General features: G+C 40.0%; 2 protein-coding genes across 3 annotated transcripts in view; both read right to left on the reverse strand.

Annotated features, from left to right (window-relative positions):
• Ctnna3 (catenin alpha 3) overlaps positions 1–20,856 on the reverse strand; it is a 1,666,920-nt gene that overhangs the window by 1,457,880 nt on the left and 188,184 nt on the right. The window lies entirely within an intron of this gene.
• Positions 17,290–17,947, reverse strand: LOC132648361 (nucleoside diphosphate kinase B-like). Its single transcript, XM_060369424.1, has one exon. The coding sequence runs from the start codon at positions 17,855–17,857 to the stop codon at positions 17,399–17,401; it is 459 nt and encodes a 152-aa protein (XP_060225407.1). The 5' UTR covers positions 17,858–17,947; the 3' UTR covers positions 17,290–17,398.

Consider the following 20,856-nt stretch of genomic DNA (forward strand, 5'->3'; position numbering starts at 1 on the left):
GAGCTACTCCTCAGACAAGGCGGCTTGTGCATTTATTTTGGCATTCGCCGCACCCCTTGTCAGATGTATACAGCAACCAGTACAGCGCTCCTCAGCTGCATTGACACATCTGACTGTACTTGCCACTAAAAAGACACCTAAAAAAATGCACGTAAGGCTTCAAAACTTAAGATGTGACCTTTTACAGAAAACAGTACAAAGGTATCAAAGCATGTGTCAAGAGCTGGAGAGATAGCCCAGCCATTAAAGACTAGTTTACCAACTAAAATATCAAACTTATTTGTCAAGTGTGTTTAAAGTGGCAATATAAGGCTTTATTATTGTAAAGCCATGATTATGTTCTTTAAAAAACAGAGGCCTCCATTGCACAGTAGAAATAGCAAAGTTCAGCTCAGCATGCCTTGTTTCAATGCTAGTCTCTCTTGCTTGGCCTAGTATCTAGAAGCCATAAGCCTCAGTTTCATCTCTACAACATGCTCATTTTGTGACCTGACAGCCTACTTCACAGGGAAGCCATGACAGTTACATGCTCTAGTCATCATGAAAGCTTCATGAAACAAAGAGCATGGTGAAAAGACATTACTGATATAATCAAATACAAATAAGAATGTTGTTGTATTCTTATAAATTCTTATAACCTTTTCTTTTAAAAATTCTTAAATTATATTTAGAAGGGCTGGAGGGCTTGGGAGTACAGACTTTTCTTATAAAGGACTAGAGTGCAGGTCCCAATACTTGTGTCAAGCAGCTTACAGCCACCTATAATTCCAGCTCTAAGGGATCCAAAGCTGCCCTCTGGCCTCCATAGACACTGAACTCATATGCACAAACCCATACACACACATACAGAGTGTGGTGTATCATGTGGACATGATAAATATGCATGTTTGTGCATGCCTGTGTGTGCACATGTACACTCACTGAAACCTATATGTGGGGGTGAAAGATCAATACTGGGTGTCTTCTTATATCACTTTCTGCCTAGCCTTTTGAGAAAGGGTCTCACAGAACCGAGAACTAATCATTTTTTGCCAGGCTGGCTTGCCAGCAAGCCCATGCAATATGTGGGGCTGGAAGTGGGGGTGTGACAGATATATGTCACCACGCCCAGCATTTTACACGAGTGCTGGGGAGCCAACCTCAGGTCCTCGTGTTTGCACATCAAATGCTTTACCCGTGAGCCATCTCTCCAGGTCAATATCATGTTTGTTTATCAAAAGAAAGTAGATAACAAGCCCAGAGTTTAAAGGTTCTGGGTCACTTTTAATAGGGTGAATAAGTGACAGGTCCAAACTTAATACAAACCGTCTGATCAAAATAAGAAGCCCAGAACATTAGAGTGCATTGAAGGAAAAGAAAGCCCAAGTCATGAGTGCGGCACAGAATTGATCAACAAATCAAACCTCACACTCCAGTGGATGCCGTGTTTCTACTTAGGAATTAGCCTGATGTCTTTTTAAGGCACTGCTCTTTTGAATAATGCTAAAGACATAGGAATATGAAAAGTTTCATGAATTTATCTAAATTTTAAAAATCTTCTAAAATTTTAATTTTAAAAAGTAGATACCCCAAACCTGCTCAAGTCTAAGAAAATCTAAGACATGGTGTAAGCAATATGAAATCTCTCAGTTGACTTCAAGATCCTGAGGAGAGAGGACACAACACATCCCTGAGATCAGAAGAGAGGACTAAAGCCATTTCATAAATGAGTCTACGAGGCAGAGCTACAAATGTGAGGACTCTTAAAGGCAGCATATTTGACAAATTTTCATCAAGTCATTACCTACATAGTGGTACAGACTATATGGCATGACCGTGCTATACTTAAAAATACTAAAAAGTCAGTTTCTATTTCACTATCTTGGAAGTGAAATAGAAGTGAAATAAAAGGCCAGTTTCTATTTCACTATCTTGGAAGGAAATCTTTATAACAAAGTGCCTTTATGTTCATTTTTCTTTTATACTTTGTGACTTTTTCCAAACTCAAGTAGGTTAAAAGTCAATAAGAGGAATAATGAAGAGCAAGAATCTTACAACCTCCAGAGCTTCGGATACCAAGTAACAAATCCATCAACCTCACCTCTGTTCTCCTCTGCTTGAATACCTTTCAGAACCAAGAACTCACAATTTTATGAAGCAATTAATTCCTGATCCTGTTTCTAAGTATTTTACAAATATGAACCAGGGGTCACTGGAGTACTTTAAGTACATGGGCTAATAATTCCCGTTTCCTGTCTGTAAAAACATTGAAAACCCAGGGGGAGGCACCTGCATGAGGAGACTGAAGTCTCCTGACTCAAACTCTGCCACATGTAAAGACTAAGAGCCAGGAACTTGCCTAAAGCTGGAAGCAATTTAGTGACAGAACCTGGCTTAGGAATGGGATGCTGTGCCTCTGAAAGCTGATCCAGTACTGCTGTGTGGACTTCCCCTGGAGGAATGTGAACAGTGGCTGCATGTGAGGGCAAGTACCAATGATGGGACAAAATAAGGATTCTACCCACGTCCAGCTTGATGAAGCAGTGAATGTACTGGGCATCCAAGAGCATGAGTGATGGCTTACTCACAGGACCATGGGTAACTCCAAAACAGCTGCGTCCCTGAAAAGCCTCACCCCAACATGGACTGACAGCTTCCCCTCTCACTGCATAGAAAGAGTCTTTGGGGCAGAGAGACTTTTACCTGTATACTCTAGTTCTTCCGTGAGCCGTGTGCAGCCAGATCTGAATTACATGCAGCTGGGAGGGGGCCTGGGAGTGTGTCTGGAACCTCCAATGATGCCCTAATGACTCTGCCCACACCATAAGGAATGCCTACAGGGCAAATCTTGAGGATCTCTTGTGGATAATTACAAATGCTCTGGTTAAGTGATTAAGCTGTCCTGCTCACAGGACAGTGGTCCAAAACAAACACGTGTTACCATCCGTGTTCTTTAATCCAAACACCCTATTTGGTAGTCTCTACCAAGTGATACCTGGTTTGTTTCTAACCTTTAGAAAATAAAATGTTTTATAAAATCTCTTCACATAGCTTCCTTCCTCTCCTCACCCCACCCCAACTCATGCATTATAAGTTTCCAGTTAAGCAAGGTCAAAAGCTACATTATGTAACTCTAGACATTTTAAGAGGTCGGCTGTGGGAACTGACACAAAGCTTTAGCTAAATCTATCATTTCTCCACACAAGGCCTCCCATCACTTTTCCCTCTTTCATTTTAACTTCAAAGAAGTCCCTGTTACCCATGCACTTTCTTCCCATGGAAATTAGGTGTGCAGCATACACGAGCCAATTCTACAGTTCCCACTTCCACAGAGGCATTTTCAAAGAAGAAACATGGACATTGGGTGTGTTCAAGGACACTCACACACAAATGTCATGGACAGTCAAGGATATAGCCCTGCGGTGGATCTAGAGTGGATAGGAGCTCCACAAGGAGAGCAACAGAACCAAAAAATCTGGGTACAGGGGCCTTTTCTGAGACTGATACTCCAACCAAGTATTATGCATGGAGATAACCTAGAACCCCTGCTCAGATGTAGCCCATGGAAGCTCAGTCTCAAAGTAGCTTCCCTAGTAATGGGAACAGGTGCTGTCTGTGACATGAACTCAGTAGCTGGCTCTTTGATCACCTCCCCCTGAGAGGCTAGCAGCCTTGCCAGGCCACAGAGGAGGACATAGCAGCCAGTCCTGATGAGACCTGATAGGCTAGGGTCAGATGGAAAGGGAGGAGGACCTCCCCTAGCAGTGGACTTGGAAAGGAGCAGGGAGGAGATGAGGGAGGGAGGGAGGGAGGGTGGGGATAGGAGGGGATGATCTTTTTTAATTTGTTTTATATTAATCACAGGTTATTCACTTTCTATCCCAGCTGCAGCCACACCATGTGTGTCTTTCTGCTCCTGGGATACCTCACTCAAGAAAAATCTTAATTAACTTTTATTTTCTTTTATGAATATTTTCGGTTGCCATGAATTCTTTAATGGAAAACAATTCTTTAATCTTTTTTTCCTCTTCTCACTTATTTATAATTATTTTTTAGACATTTTATGAAATTTTTTAATATAGTATGTTCTGATTTTAATTTTCCCTACCCCCAATTCCTCCCAGATGCTCCCTACCTTTCTAGCCTTTATGTTCTCTCTCTCACTCTCAAAAACAAGCAAGCAAAAATAAAAAAGACAAAGCAAAACCAAATAAAAGCATAGACATTAATGGTAATCAACATAAACAAGCAAAAGACTAAAAAGACAAAAACACCCTAACACAGCAAAATGAAAAAAAAAAAAAGAAAAGAAAGAAAAACCACTGAGTTCATTTGTATTGGCCAGCTGCTCCTAGGCATGGGGTCTACCCTGACATGTGGTTAATATGCCCAGTGCAATGCCAGAAAACTGATTTCTCTGTTGCCATCAGGTGTTAGCTGTGGATAGTTTCTTGGGTAGGGATAGGAGCCCACAGCCACTTTCCTCTCTCAGCACAGGGACCTTGTCTGGCTTGAGTCTGATCGTGTCCTGTGCGTGATGCCACAGTGTCTGTGAGTTTGTATATTCATCAGTTCTTTTTGTCTAGACAATACTGCTTCCTCTAGAGCTCACAATCTTTCTGCCTCCCCCTGCCTTAAGGGGAGGCGCTTGATGGAAATAGCTCCTGTAGGACTGAGTGCTACGAAGTTTCTCAGTCTCCACACTGTCCAGATGTGGGTCTCTGTGTCAGCTAGCATCCACTACAAGATGTTCACCTGACGAGGGCTGAGTGAGAGTGATCGATGGCTACAGCAATGAGACATAGAATTCGTTTTATCGCTATGTTCATTAGGCAGAGGAGGAGGAGGAGCAGCAGGTTTTCCTCTAGGGCTCCTGACCTATCTAATCTTGGGTTCTTGACCACCTAATAGTGTCAGGTGTGGGTTCCATCTCACCAGAGAGCATGGCTTGTCCACTCCTGCACCAGTGTATCATGCGGGCAGGTCACCACTGGAGACCACAGGGTTTGTGGCCAGGAGATATCGATAGTTACCTGTCTCCTCTGGCATTGTGCCAAGTACCTTCCAGAACCATGAGCACTAGTCAGTAGGAATAAAGCTTCTGACTAGGCCCCAGCTCAACTTCTCCATGTTTGAGCTAACAATAGCCCATGGCAATAGCCTACGGTGTTTGAGGTTGCCATGGGGCCCTTTTGCCCAGTGACTCAACAAGATGTAACCCATTCCTGTCACTGCAGGTTCTTTGGAGGCGTGTCTAGTCGGAGAATTGCCCCTTATTATTTGATGGCTCTATTTAGATTCCTTTCATGTATGTATATATGTCAGGAAGCCTCTAAAGATGTAGGTTTTCATATAATTTAGTGTCAGTTGTCTTCCCTTATACTCTCCCTTACTCTTATCTCCCAGCTGTCGCCATTTGCCCCTCCTGGTACACTTTCTCTTTTGTATCTTCATAAATATACACTGTATTTCCCTTTCCATGACAGATACTCTTCCCCCTGCTAGTCTCTTACTAGGTAGGTATCTTAACCTCCGTGACTATTCATGTTGCAGCACACATATTGAAAGCTTAAAAGCTAATATTCAGATATAAGAGAGAACACACATTATTGGTCTTTTGGCATCACTCAAAGTGATTTTTTTTCTAGTTACATCTATTTATCTGTGTATTTCATAATTTCAGTTCTCTTAACAGCTGAGTAATATTCTATTGTGTAAATATAATACACTTTCATTATCCAGTTATCAGTTGATGAGCATCTAGGCTGTTTTCCATTTCTCACTGTTATGAACAGAACAGCAATGGACATGGACAAGCATTCATCTCTGTAGTAGGATGTAGAGCTGTTTAAATATCTGCCCAGGTGTGGTATAGCTGGATCTTGAGGTAGATCTATCTCCTCCTTCCTGAAGGACAGCCACACTGATTTCCACAGTGGCTGTACCAGTTTGGACTTCCACCAGCAATGAAAAGTGTTTCTCTTTACCTATATCCTTGCCAGCAGGAGCTGTCATTTGTAATATTGATCTTGGTCGTTCTAACTGGAGTAAGATGAAATCTCAAAATAGTTTTAATTTGCATTTCTCTGGCAGCAAAAATGTTGAACATTTCTTTAAGTGTTTCTCAACCATTTGTGTTTCATATTCTGAGAACTCTCTGTGTACTTCTGTACCCCAATTTTAATTGGGTTATTTGTTTTCTTGATGTCCAGGTTTTTTCTTAGTTCTGTATATATTTCAGATACTAACCCTCTATCAGATCTATAATTGGTAAAGATCTTTTCCCATTCTGTGGGCTGTCGCTGTGCCTGAATGATAGTGTCCTTTGCCATACAGAAGCCCTTAGCTTCATGAGGCCTAATTTAATTGTTGGTCTTAATATCTGTGCTATCAGTGCCCTGTTCAGAGAGTCCTCTATGCAAATGAGTTCAAACCTATTCTCCACTTTCTCTTCTATCAAGTTCAAGGTATCTGGTCTTATGTTGAGGTCTTTCATTCACTTGGAGGTTAATTTTGTGCAGGGTGATAAATATGGATCTATTTGCATTTTTCTACATGCAGCCATCCAGTTTGACCAGCAACATTTGTTGAAGACACTGTCTTTTCTCTGGGGTATATTTGGCTTCTTTGTCAAAAAGTCATGTGTCCGTCGGTGTGTGAACATATATCTGGGGCTTCAATTGAAATACATTGATAAACAGAATGTTTTTGTGCCGGTACCATGCTGCTTTTGTTACTATAGCTTTGTAACTTGAAACCTGGGATGGTGTTAGCCTCAGTAGTTATTTATTATTCAAGATTGTTTTAGGTACCTGGACTTTTTGTGCTTTCATATGAGGCTGAAAACTGGCTTTTTTATAATTTGTATAAAAAAATTAGATTAGAAATTTGATGGAGATTTTATTAAATCTGTTGATTGCTTTTGGTAGGATGAACAGTTTCCAATAATAACCCTACTGATCCAAGAGTATGAGAAATCTTTCCATCAGCTAATATCTTTAATTTCTTTCTTCAGTGTCTGAAAGGTTTTATTATACAAGTCTTTCTCTTGCTTGCTTAAAACTAGCCCAAGATATTTTATCTTTGTGAAACTACTGTTAAAGGTACTACTTCTCTGATTTCTTTCTGATTTCATTCTGTTTATATTTTACATTTAGGAAGGCTACTGATATTTGTATGTTAATCTTGTATCCTGTTACTTTGTTCAAAGAGTTTTGCAGCCATAGAAGTTCCCTGGCAGAATTTTTAGAGTCTTTTTTGTATGAAATCATATCATCTGCAAATGAAGACACTTTGACTTTTTCCTTTTCTGTTTGTGTCCCTTTGATCTTATTGCTCTAGCTAAGACTTTATTGAATAGGTGTGGAGAGTGCGGCCATCCTTTGAGTTTCTCGCCATTGGGCTGATGTTGGCTGTGGATGTGGCAGTTGAAGCCAGAGAATAAGGAGCCAGAAGATTAGAACAAATTGCTGGAGTTAGTTTGAGGCCAAGCAGAGTAATTCAGTGAGAAGCCAGATTGAAACCATTAGCTTGAAGAGTAGTTTGAGACAGAAAAGCTGAGTTGAACCAGCCAGCCAGAAATGTTAGCTTATACAGCAGCAAGCCTCTGAGACAATTACATCTGGAAAATAAAAGTTACATTTGCACTTTACTTTTTGGTTAGAAGACTTTTAAATACTACTTCTATCTTACTAGGGGCTGTGGTTCTGTTTAAATTGTTCATTTGATCTTGTTTTATATTTGGTAGGCAATGGATGGATGGATAGGTAGATAGATAGACAGACATCAAGAAATTCATACATTTCCAGTTTGGTTGTCAATTTTTAAAGTATATATTTATGAGTCTTTATATGTCCTTGGTAGCCATTGTAATTTATCTTTTCACCTCTAATTTTATAAATTTAGGTCCTTTCTTTTCTTTAGTTAACTTGGCTAAGAGTTTTTCAATCTTGTTGATTTTTTCTCAAAGAATAAACTCTTCATTTTATGAATTTTTTGTATTGTTTTTGTTATTGTTGTTTGTTTATTCCTATTTCATTCATCTCAGCACTGAGTTTATTTCTTGCCATCTACGATTTACAGATGTTATGTGTTGCTGTTTTAAAATTTTCATGTGTGCTCCTAAGCTACCAGTGTGAGAGCTTTCTGATTTTTTGAGGTAGGCACCTAGTGCTATGAATTTTCCTCTTAGAAAGAGCCTTTATCGGCTGAAAAACAAGATTTGAAAACCCTATGGATGGATCTGGCCTCTAATCAAGGCCTTCCTGCCTGGGTCAAAGCATGGATGATGGCATCTCCGTGGGAATGCTTGCAAGAGAAAGAGATCTCACAGAAAGACAGGAAGTCAGATAAAGACTGAGATTCTAAAGAACCAGGTCAATAAGTTTCAAGTATTTCCAGTGACCTAACAACATCCCACTAAGTCCCACCTCTTCAAAAAAAAAATCTCACTTAGTCTTAATATTATTATATTGAAGACCAAGTTCCCAGCACATGCACATTTTAACCTATGTAATTTGTTAAGGTATCTCTTGGTGCTTAATAAGACTATAGTCCATCAAACAGTCCAAAGGCATTTGACCTCAAATTTTCTAGCATAAAAAGTTAATGAGGAATCACATTATGATCACATAGAAAGGAATTAACTTCAATATTGCGAAAATTAGTATTGAAATAAAATATGGATGTCCTTTTGTCCAGAAATTTCATTCCTGAGAATTTACCCTGAGAAAATAATTAAAGTGTATTCCTACAAATATTTATCAAAAACTGTGCGTTGCACACTGTAAGTGGAAATTTCTTGTTGATGTCTAATAGAAAATGATTGCTACTGTGTCATGCTCTCGAGCACCATGCAGTCCCTCTTCTGAGCTCCAGAATTCAACATCCAACTGTGTACTCAACAGTACTACATGCCTCCACATATCACCAACGTCGTCCTTATCTCAGTGGACAGCACCATCTCTATCAAGTCCTCTAAGCCAGAAATTTTTAAATCATTCTTACCTTTACCTCTCTGAACATCCCCAGTGAATCACCCTACTTTGTTATGTTATGGTTATTGTAACTGCTGAACCTAATTGTCAGCATTCTACTACCAAGAGGATTTTCTACACTGTATCTAGGGGAACATTAAAAATGCTTACCTAGTAACATAAGTAATGGTCCGTATTTTAGTTAATATTGTATCAGCTTCCTCATTTTGATAAACTAAAGTATACTCGGTAAGATCATTTAAGGTTATTTATAATGAGCCCCCATATACAGGGGTGATACAAGTAAACATAACACTGGAACTCATTGTGCTACTTTGAAATTTAACGTGAGTTGAAATTATTTTCAAATAAAAACTTCAACAAACTTAAAAAAAAAGAAAGAGCCTTTATTGTACTCCATTGGTTTGGGTACGTTGTAGTTTAATTTTCATTCAATTCTAAAGAGTTTAATTTTCTTTTTGATTTCTATCTTGACACATATTTTCATTCAGTAGTGAGCTGTTCACTTACCATGAGTTTGTATACTTTCTGTTGTTTCTGTTGTTAATATCAAATCGGTGGTGGTCAGATAGGATACAGGGTGTTATTTTGACTTCCTTCTATCTCTTGCTTTATATACAAGCATGTGGTCAATTTGGGAGAAAGTTCCATGAGCCACTGAGAAGAAAGTATATTCTTTTGCATTTGGGTAAAATATCCTGTAGATGTTTGCTAGGTCCATTTGATTTATGACATTATTTAACTCCAGAATTTCTCTGCTTAGTTGTTTTTTTTTTTTTCATATGGCCTACCTATTGGCACACATGCGAAATTGAGGTCACCCACCATCACTGTGTAAGGGTCAATATGTGATTTTAGTAGTGCTTTTTTTACAAACTTGTGCCCTTGAGTCTGTTCTTACTGCCATACCTCCTCTCTGTCATCAAGAACTCTGAAACCACGAACTCAATTAAATGCTTTCATTTTACTTAAAAAAAAAAAACAAAAACCACTAAAGCTATTACTTACAAAACTTAAAATTTGAAAAGGAGTTTCTTCGTTGCTTAAGAAAATGCAGTTATCCTTGGTACTAAAATGCTTTAATTTCACAAAAATTTTAAAACATGCTACTAAATGTTTCTCCTTCATACAATAGATGCAAGTGTATGTTAATAGACCTAGTTTCAACATTCAAAGAGTAAAGCTATCAAGTTATAGGTGTGTAGTCTTCTGGATTCTCACTATATACACTCACACATAACACCAACCACTAAGACTCTTTCTTAGTTGCTAAATCCCTGGGCCTTCTTCCATTGCACAGGCTGCAACAACTGGAGCAGCATGAATTTAAGGTAGGTTTATCTCTCTAATAAAACTCAGAGCAGATAGGAAACAGAAGAGATTAAGGTGCCTGTATGGCCTGAAAAGAGAAAGAGCTTCCCAAATGCTTACAGTAGAATGAAAAGAATGCATCTCACAGCTGCAACACAAAAGGGAGACTGGGAAAATGAGAGGGTAAGGAAAAATATTTTAAAAAATGTTATTGTACAATTATTTCCCTTTGGCTGTTTGGTAAAAATAATAGTAGAGATTTAAATTTCCGTGAAACTGTTTTGATCCCATGCTGTTGTAAATCCTACCACAACAGGGCCATGAGGAGGCCAACTTTATGCTACATACATTCCAATAACTTGGTATAGAATAATGGCATCCCAGGGCCGCCTGTGGTTTCAGCCATCTGTACACTGTCTCACAGTGGACAAGAAGAGGCTTCTCCATCTGTCCAGAATTTGTTTATGAAAGAATGAGACTTTCTAATTTTTTAAATCCTTATAAGTTTTCTTTCAGAAAGTATAAAATCTCCGTGTGTGCATTTGTGTGTGTAAACTTGAGCCCCAAAACAGCTCTCACCAAACAATTTCGAGGTTTCCAAAATTCTAGTGACCACACACTGATTATAAAGTAGCTGCTGGTCTTTGTGATTCTGTCAGAACAAAGGTCCATTGTTACCATTTTACTTTGTGTGTGTTTAACAAGTCCAGTTAAGAAAGAAGAAAGCATAGATGAGACAAATGCTTCCATCCCTTTCTTTGCCTTCATATTCTCCTAAACCCAAAACAGCAGTGTCACCCAGCAAGGAAGGAAGCAGCATCTACATGAAGGGTTTACAGCAAATGTGGCACCCAAAGCCTGCCAGGAACCATACCCTGGAGGGTTTTAGGATGTTCCTAAGGAGTGTTGGAGGGCAGGCACAGTCGCACAAGCAGAAGGCACTTGGCAGGACTTTGCAGAGAGATTCACTATTGAGGAAGCCTCCCTGGAGCACGGAAGGACAAGAGAGGGCTTAAGTTGCACAAAGGCAGGAAACAGTATCACCTGAAGGGCTCGGGTCTCCTCTGATTTGAGTGCACATGCTTGAAATACAAAGCAAGGCACTAGGAAACTGATGTGCAATTACAATTAACTTCTAGACCATTTTCTCATCTAAGTGGTGAGTAATGCTCAACTTGATTTGGGATTTCTGCACTGCAACACACGGCAGGGAGGAATCTTGGAAAAATATATACAGCATAGAAGCATGGTGAGTTCTTATCGTTTTATGAACATGGAATTTCATTTCTTATTTATGATCTGTTCTTAACAGTTTGGAATTCTTCTGAGTAGAAATCTTTTATTCTTCCCCTGTGTTTAAGAAAGTCTTTTTAAATATTTTATTAGTTCCTCGAGAATTTCACACAATGTATTCTAATCATATCCTCCCTAACCTCCTCCCCCTGACGCCTCCTTGATCCACTTCAATCTTCCTCCTTGCCCCTGAAGTTCATGTCCTCTTTTTTATTTTATTTTATTTTTTCTTTTAAATAGCTCCTTAGTTAGGGATATGCGCTCACTTACCCATTCCCACTTCATGACAAAATTTACTGGTTTTAGGCATGCAACCATGGCTGCCTTGAGCTCATAGAGTATGGTCCTGTCATGTCCAGAAGATAGGAAAATCTTCTCAAAGGTAAAAGGAAATAGGAGGGTAAACAGACTTCTGCTTTATTCCTGATAACCTTTATATGTTTTAAGACCTGTGATGTCAAATGAAGCATGAGGAGTCTCCTTTACCTATGACCAAATCCAATGAGTGATGCAGGAGAACAGCACCTGCCACTTAATGCCGCACGGCTCATAGCAGTTGCATTAAGGAACCTGGCCACAGGTGTGAGGTGTGAACCTGAGACCCATGAAAAGCCAATCTCCAGGCAAACCATCAGTCCCGTGTGTGTGTGTGTGTGTCTGTGTGTCTGTGTGTCTGTGTGTCTGTGTGTTCATTTACATGAGCTCAAAAGCATAGAAACCACATCTAATTCACCCATCTCATTGCAAAGCCTCTACTCTGCCCTACTGCTCTTTAAACTCTTCATTGTCTTGAGGTGCAGCAGAAAGACCATTGGCTAACTCAGCACGGGAGGTGGTCACTGATCTCAAACAACCGCTCACGTCAGTGTGTTAAAAACAGAAAAACCCTTCACAAAATGGAATATTGCTTAGAAATCTGCAAGAGGCATACTTGCTTTGAAATATACCCTGGAATTCTCAGAACCACACAGTACCAGGCAGACAGGTACTGTCTGCAAGCTAAGGGTAGGGTTTCAAAATCTTAGAACATTCAGTCATGTTCAGCGCTAAGCTCACCTGATCCAATATGATCCAACCACCTGCTCCATTATACAGCAATGTTAAAATAAGAATCTTTCCCTCCCCGTGTTAGTTACATAGGAACCCAGTTACTAATTCAAGTAAACACACAGACGGAACACCAAGTTTTCATTTTAAAAGTGGTTTTACAGCAACTGTAGATATTCTGCTCATTTCTAGAGAAAGCCTATTCCCCGATCCAATGTTTTTGTAGCACTTTGTTTTTATTACAAGTTTCAAAAGGTGGCTTTCATGCTCAGCAGGCTAATAATAGGCAAAGAAGTGGTGAACTGAAAAGGTACCATTGTGGTACGAGTTAAAACTCTATAAAATCTGACTTATGTATCCTGTTGCCAATTACTGACCACCAACAAACAGTAACATTGCAAACATATATTTTTAAATTTATTTATATTTTGTTAATTACCGTTTATTCAGTTTGTATCCCAGCTGTAGCCCCCTCCCAAATCTCCTCCCAATTCCACCCTCCCTCCTTCATCTCCTTCATGCCCCTCCCCAAGTCCACTGATAGGGGAGGTCCCCTTACATCTGACCCTATCAGGTCTCATTGTCTTCCTCTGTGGCCTGGTAAGGCTGCTTTCACCTCAGGGGGAAGTGATCAAAGAGCCAGCCATTGAGTTCATGGCAGAGACAGTCCCTGTTCCCATTACTAGGAAACCCACTTGGATACTGAGCTGACATGGGCTACATCTGTGCAGAGGTTCTAGGTTATCTCCATGAATGGTCCTTGGTTGGAGTATCAGTCTCAGAAAAGACCCCTGGGCCCAGATTTTTTGGTTCTGTTGCTCTCCTTGTGGAGCTCCTGTTCTGCCCAAGTATTTCTATCTCCCCTTCTTTTATGAGATTCCCTGCACTCTGCCCAAAGTTTGGTTATGAGTCTCAGCATCTGCTTTGATACCCTGCTGGGTAGAGACTTTCAGAGGCCTTCTGTGGTAGGCTCCTATCCTGTTTCCTGTTTTCTCACTCTTCCAATGTCCATCCCATTTTCCTTTCTGAGTGAGGATTGATCATATTACCCAGGGTCCTCCTTCTTGATTAGCTTCTTTAGGTATACAGATTTTAGTATGTTATCCTATCTTATATGTCTAGTATCCACTTATAAGTGAGTATATACAATGTGTGTCTTTCTGCTTCTGGGATACCTCACACAGGATGATCTTTTCTAGTTCCCACCATTTCCCTGCAAATTTCATGATTTCCTTGTTTTTAATTGCTGGGTAGTATTCCATTGTATAAATGTACCACAATTTCTGTATCCATTCCTCAGTTGAGGGGTATCCGGGTTGTTTCCAGGTTCTGGCTATTACTAATAAAGCTGCTACAAACATGGTTGAATAAATGTCCTTGTGTACTTGAGCCTCTTTTGGATATATGCCTAGAAGTGGTATAGCTGGATCTTAAGGAAGCACTATTCCTAATTGTCTGAAAAAACACCAGATTGATTTCCAAAGTGGTTGTCTTCCCACCAACAATGGAGGAGGATTCTCCTTTCTCCACAGCCTCTCCAGCATGTATTGTCACTTGAGTTTTTGATATTTGCCATTCTGATGGGTATAAGGTGAAATCTCAGGGTTGTTTTGATTTGCATTTCCCTGATGACTAAGGACATTGAACATTTCTTTAAGTGTTTCTCTGCCATTCAATAGTCCTCTATTGAGAATAGTCTGTTTAGTTCTATACCCCATTTTTTGAGGTATTTATTTATTTATTATTTCTTTATTAATTATACTTTATTCACTTTGTATCCCCCCTTTGGTTCCCTCCCTCCTCCTGTCCCAATCCCTCCCTTCCTCTACCCTCTGCATGCATACCCCTCCCCAAGTCCACTGATAGGGGAGGTCTTCTTTTCCTTCCTTCTGATCCTAGTCAATTAGGTCTCATCAGGAGTGGCTACATTGTCTTCTTCTGTGGCCTGGTAATGCTGCTTCCCCCTCAGAGGGAGGTAATTAAAGAGCAGACCAATCAGTTCATGTCAGAGACAGTCCCTGTTCCTATTACAATGGAACCCACTTGGATACTGAACTGCCATGGGCTACATCTGTGCAGGGGTCTTAGGTTATCTCTATGCATAGTCCTTGGTTGGAGTATGAGTCTCTGGGAAGTGCATGGTCCTTGGTTGGAGTATCAGTCTCAGGAAAGACCTCTGTGCTCAGATTTTTTGGTTCTGTTGCTCTCCTTGTAGAGTTCCTGTCCTCTCCAGATCTTACTATTTCCCACTTCTTTCATAAGATTTCCTGCACTCTGCCCAAAGGTTGCCCATGAGTCTCAGCATCTGCATTGATAGTGCAGGGCAGAGCCTTTCAGAGGTCCTCTGTGTCAGGCTCCTGACTTGTTCTCTCTTTTCTCCTTCTTCTGATGTCCAGCCTCTTTGCCTTTCTGGACATGGATTGAGCATTTTAGCAAGAGTCCTCCCTCTTGATTAGTTTCTTTAGGTGTACAGATTTTAGTAGGTTTATCCTATATTATATGTCTATATGAGTGAGTATATACCATGTATGTCTTTCTGCTTCTGGGATAGCTCACTCAGAATGATCTTTTCCAGATCCCACCATTTACCTACAATATACCCCATTTTTTAAATTGGATTACATGATTTGTTGCTGTTTAACTTCTTGAGTTCTTTATCTATTCTGGATATTTGCCCTCTGTCAGATACACAGTTGGTGAAGATCCTTTCCCAATCTGTAGGCAGTCGTTTTGTTCTGATGATGGTGTCCTTTGCTTTACAGAAGCTTTTCATTTTCCTGAGGTCCCATTTATTGATTGTTGATTTTAGAGCCTGTGCTGTTGGTGTTCTGTTCAGGAAGTTGTCTCCTGGGCCAATGTGTTCCAGGTTCTTCCCTACTTTTTCTTCTAACAGGTTTAGTGTGTCTGGTTTTATGTTGAGGTCTTTGATCACTTGGACTTTAGTTTTGTGCAGGGTGATAAACACAGACCTATTTACATTTTTCTACATGTAGACATCTGGTTAGCCCGGCACCGTTTCAAACATCACAACTTAAGGCCGACTTTTATTCTTATAGATGTTCCTGCATCAAATTATATCAACTTCTATGTGCTTCATACTAAAATGAGTATTCTATCTTGATCTTCACCATGGGAAAAGAGTTCCTCAACAGTTCTAATTAAATTTTGTTCAGATAAAAAAAGGCATTATCAATTACATTTTCTTCTCTGAAACAAGTCTAGGGCAAGAGAGATGGCTAACCATGTCACAGCATTGGCCACACAAGGCTGACAACCTGAGTTCAATTCCAGAATTCACATTATTACAAAAAAGAGAGAGAATATATTCAGTGGTGGGCACCTGTAATCCCAGCACTCCTGTGATTGGATAGGAGGCAGAGACAGGAGAGTGCAGAAACCTGCCTGCCTGTTAGCCTGGAACATGCTTCCTAGGGCCAAAACAATAAAAAGATACCCTACCTTAGCAAAATGCACCTTACAACCAATTCCCAAAAGTTGCCTTCTCACGTCTGCATATGCATCCTGGAACACATGAGTACACATTCATGCATACATATATATACAATAATTTTTTTTAAGATTTATTTCTTATGCAGTGTTCTGTCTACATATATACCTGCAGGCCAGAAGAGAGCACTAGATCTCATTATAGATGGTTGTGAGCCACCCTTTGGTTGCTGGGAATTGAACTCAGGACCTCTGGAAGAGCAGACAGTGCTCTTAACCTCTGAGCCATCTCTCCTGCCCATACAATAAATTTTAAAAGAAAAAACGTTTAAAATCAATCTAACTCTTACCTATGGACTGATGATGCTTAAAGGAATTGCTTTTGCAACTTGCTACCAAATGAAACATTGCTCCTAGGCTACAACACACAGAGAAACTGGTAAGAAAAATGTAAGAAACTAAGTTAAGAAAAAAAATGTAAGGAACATCACAGGAAGGGGCCATTTATAATCATTTTCCCTTCCACATAATTTAAAACTTCAGACCCTGAGCCAAATGATGGCAGGGGACAAACCTCCTACCAAGCAGGAATTGAGATAACCAGCTCTAATATAAGCAACACAGAACTAATTATTCTCATGAATTTCCTTCACAGTGTTAATACAAAGCAATGCCACAGTGCTGACAGCAGCAGACAGGCAAGAGGTAGAAAACGGAGATCCAGCACTTTCTTTAGACTTAGATATTGCCATGATGTGCTATTCTATGTTGGGAAAGTACAAAGAGAGCCATGCAGAACCACAGTGGGAAAACTTTTGAATGTGAATTGCAGGTAGCATTTTCAGACATTGCTGCAGGAACACAGATTGTTGTAGATGACAAAGATATATAGCAATAGCTATGATGTTTGAACGCTTACATTAACCCCATTATCTGGCTTAATTGCCCAACCGTTTATGCAGATAAGATCACTTCCTCATTTTAAAAGCAAGAAAATAGAGGCTTTTCAGGTGACCTCAAGATGATAAACACTTTTGTGGAAGGATTTGTTATCCATATTGGAGATCTATGTATAAAGCTGTCCATGTACAAACATGTATATATTCTATCCTGAAGTATAACCATGAATATTAATTTAACATTTAAATTAACACTACCTCAAATGTACCTTTGTAAAATAAAATCAAATATATATATTAATAAAATTATCATATTCTTTTTTTTTTCCCAGTTCCAAAGTCTTTATTGTTTTAGAAAAGATGATCCACTCAGTTGTATGAAGAGCTGTGTCCAGGGACCCACCAGTAGTGCTGAGAAGGACCCCTCTATTCATATACCCAATCGTGGGCACAAGGCTTGTAGTCAATCAGTTCTTCAGGCTTAAACCATAGACGGATCTCTTTCTCAGCACTTTCCACCGAATCGCTGCCGTGAATGATGTTCCTGCCAACTTGAATGCAGAAATCCCCTCGAATGGTGCCTGGCTTAGAATCAGCTGGATTGGTCTCTCCCAGCATCACTCGGTCAGTTTTCACCACATTGAGCCCCTCCCAGACCATGGCCACCACAGGCCCTGAGTTCATGTACTTCACCAGCCCCGGGAAGAAAGGACGGTCTTTCAGGTCAATGTAGTGCTGCTTCAGGTGTTCTTCAGAAGCCCGCAGGAACTTCATGGCCACCAGGCAGAACCCCTTCTGCTCGAAGCGCTTGATGATCTCGCCCACCAGGCCGCGCTGCACGCCGTCCGGCTTGATGGCGATGAAGGTTCGCTCGAGGTTGGCCATGGTCCGAAATCCGACGGGTCGGCCGGGTTCTGCGACGAGCGACCGGAGCAAAGACTGGAGAGCGACCACCAGCCGGCGCGGGGTAGGGGGAAATTATCGTATTCTTGAAAACTGCCAATAGAGAACTTCTAGGTAAGACGGAGGGCTTGAGGCTGCCTGTGGATGAGACGTCGAGGGGCAGTGCTGGGCCAGGATAAAGTAGATAATACCTCAAAGAGGACAATGCATTGCTTAAGGTTTTCCTTGCTGTGATGAAACACCGTGGCCAAAACTTCCACACACTTCGACGTCACTGTTCATCCTTGAAGGGAGTCAGACAGGTAATCACACAGGGCAGAAAGCTGGAGGCAGGAGCGGCGGAGGGGTGCTGCTTACTGCCTTGCTCAGCCTGCTTTCTGTTTTTAATTTTTTTATTAATTACAGTTTATTCACTTTGTATCCCAGCTGTAGACCTGTCCCTCATTCCCTCCCCATTTCACCTTCCCTCCCTCATATCCTCCCTTGCTCCTCTCCAAGTCCACTGATAGGGAGGTCCTCCTCCCCTTCCTTCTGACTCTATCTTATCAGGTCTCATCAGGACTGTCAGCCTGCTTTCTTATAGAACCCAGAACCACCAGCCCGGGGATGCCACCACCCATAGTGGGCTGGGCCCTCATCCATCAATAACTAATTTAGAAAATGCCTTACAGGCTTGGGGACAGCCCTATCTTATGGAGGCATTTTCTTAATTGAGGATCCCTTTCCTCATACTTTTAGCTTGTGTCAAGTTGGCTATCCAGCACAGAGCACTTAAGAACTTCAGAGAGATGGTGAAAGGACAGTGGACTGGAATAGGAGTAGGAGAGACAGAACAAGCCCAGAAATGAAGGAAGCAGAGCCTTTGTCACAGACCCCCAGTGTCGGCAAGAAAGTACAAGTCACTTTTGTTCTTGTTAACTCTCATCTTGCTTAACACAAGAGAGTAACGCTGGAGACTCAGACATGATAAAGAGAAGCTAGCTGTGCAAGCACTTCCTACAAGTAAGAAGGAGAAATACTAAACTTAAAAAGAAAAAACAGCTGCTGGTCACATAATAAAATCTGCTGTTAATCTCTAACTGTGCCCAAGTTGTTATTATTTAAACTTGATTGTGTATGTGTATATAAGTGTGTGTAAGAAGTATATATAAGTGTATATAAGTGAAAATGACACAGTGTCTGCAGGATCTGTTTTCCTTACACACTCATCCACTTAGGGCAGTTGAAACAGCCCCTGTCAGACAAAGCAGGTCTACGCTATTGACTTTGCTCCCAATGTTAATTTGTAGGATTTAAATGGACTGTCCATGGTGCCAGTGAATGGTGAGTTCTTCCAAGTTGACCACGGCTATCATAAGAAATGAGATTTTCATATCAACCTTTAAATGCATGTCTGCATTTAAGTCTGAGAAGTCCTTTTAAAAGTGGAATGATGGAGGCATTTTAATGAACAAAGTCTTCAATGTATCCTCTCACTGTTAGGACAATACAGCAGCATGTATCACTTTTTCCTTCAAACAAAGAGTGGTTTTGTTGTTTAATCTTCTACACATGCCTCTAGAGTAATTCTGTCATCAATTACAAATGAATTATAACACTTTCTCATTTTCAAAGAAGAACATGAATGAATATCAACAAAATACATGTTCTTACAAACTTACAAATGGCGATAATTTGAATCTTTCCTTTTCCAGGGAACATATGTTCTAAATGAAACACTCTATAATTAGAGTTCAAATTCTATTCTTTCATAAAAACAATAGCACAGTAACTATACGCAAAACTTCTCTCTCTTAACTTCAATGTATGTCTGATATGCTAGCCTACCCTCACGGTCAGACCGGATGCTCTACCAACAAATAAGGTAACAACATCTTACCTTTATTAATTAAAGTGCATGTAAATCTTTTTGTGTGCATTGGAGTTTAATCCCCTAAGATGAATTTAAGACGATAGCAAGTATTGCTAAACAGATTATGCATAATGGTAGGATTTTTTCTATTATTATAGTTCAAATAATGCCCTTCAATATTCCTAAATATTTTACACTATACATAGATAGTAAAGATAGTATAATGTAGAGATAACTTTACACTATAACATAGGTTCAAAAATTACAGCAATAAATTATTCTACTTGGTAACAGAATACAGGCGATTTCTTAAAACCCTAGACTCAAAAGACAGATTGCTTCGACTCCAATCCGCTGTTTCCAGCTGTGTTGCTGTGGAGATTAATTGAACTTCTCTGTGCCAAAGCTGAAAACAGAAGAATATTGGAACTTGGTGGTGATTATAGGAAGATTAAGTAAGTTAAAATGTGTGACACACTCAGACCATTTCCTTGAAAAATAATACGTACTAGATAAATCAAACTGAATTATTCTATCCGTTCTTTTTATTTTCAAGTTTAAGCATAATTTTTATTTTTTTTCAGAGCAGGATATTATGGTGACAGTAAACCAAATATTAAAACAGTGCACCATCCTACTCATCACTAATGGAGTTAATATGTTTACTCTTTGAAAGTTAATGAGTCATTACGGAGTTGAAATAAAGATTTTTTTTTTTCATCAAAGTTAATAGTTTTGGTTGTTTTTTGAGAAAAGCACTTAAGTTCACTTACAGCGGTATAATGGCATCTGCTACAGATACAGTATACACCAAAAATGCCGCTGCCTCACCAGTAAAATAACGTCTGCCTCCAACATTACTTAACTGGACCTCATCTGTCAGAAAAAGAGAATGCAGGAAGTATAACAAGAAGTTACATTGTTCTCAATCACCTGATTTAATTGCCATCAATAAAGTCTCTGAAACCTGATAGGTGGATTGAAGAGACAGACAGGGCCTTAACACTGAAGTGAACTCAGTAATAATATAGAATAAAAATGACACATGTGTGCTGCTTTGCAGGTTGGAGGACGGTCCATAACTGTGGGAAATACCAGGATAAAAAGAAAAAGGCTCAGTCATGGAGCC

This window comes from Meriones unguiculatus, chromosome 16 (assembly GCF_030254825.1).
Source record: "Meriones unguiculatus strain TT.TT164.6M chromosome 16, Bangor_MerUng_6.1, whole genome shotgun sequence".
Classification (NCBI taxonomy): domain Eukaryota; kingdom Metazoa; phylum Chordata; class Mammalia; order Rodentia; family Muridae; genus Meriones; species Meriones unguiculatus.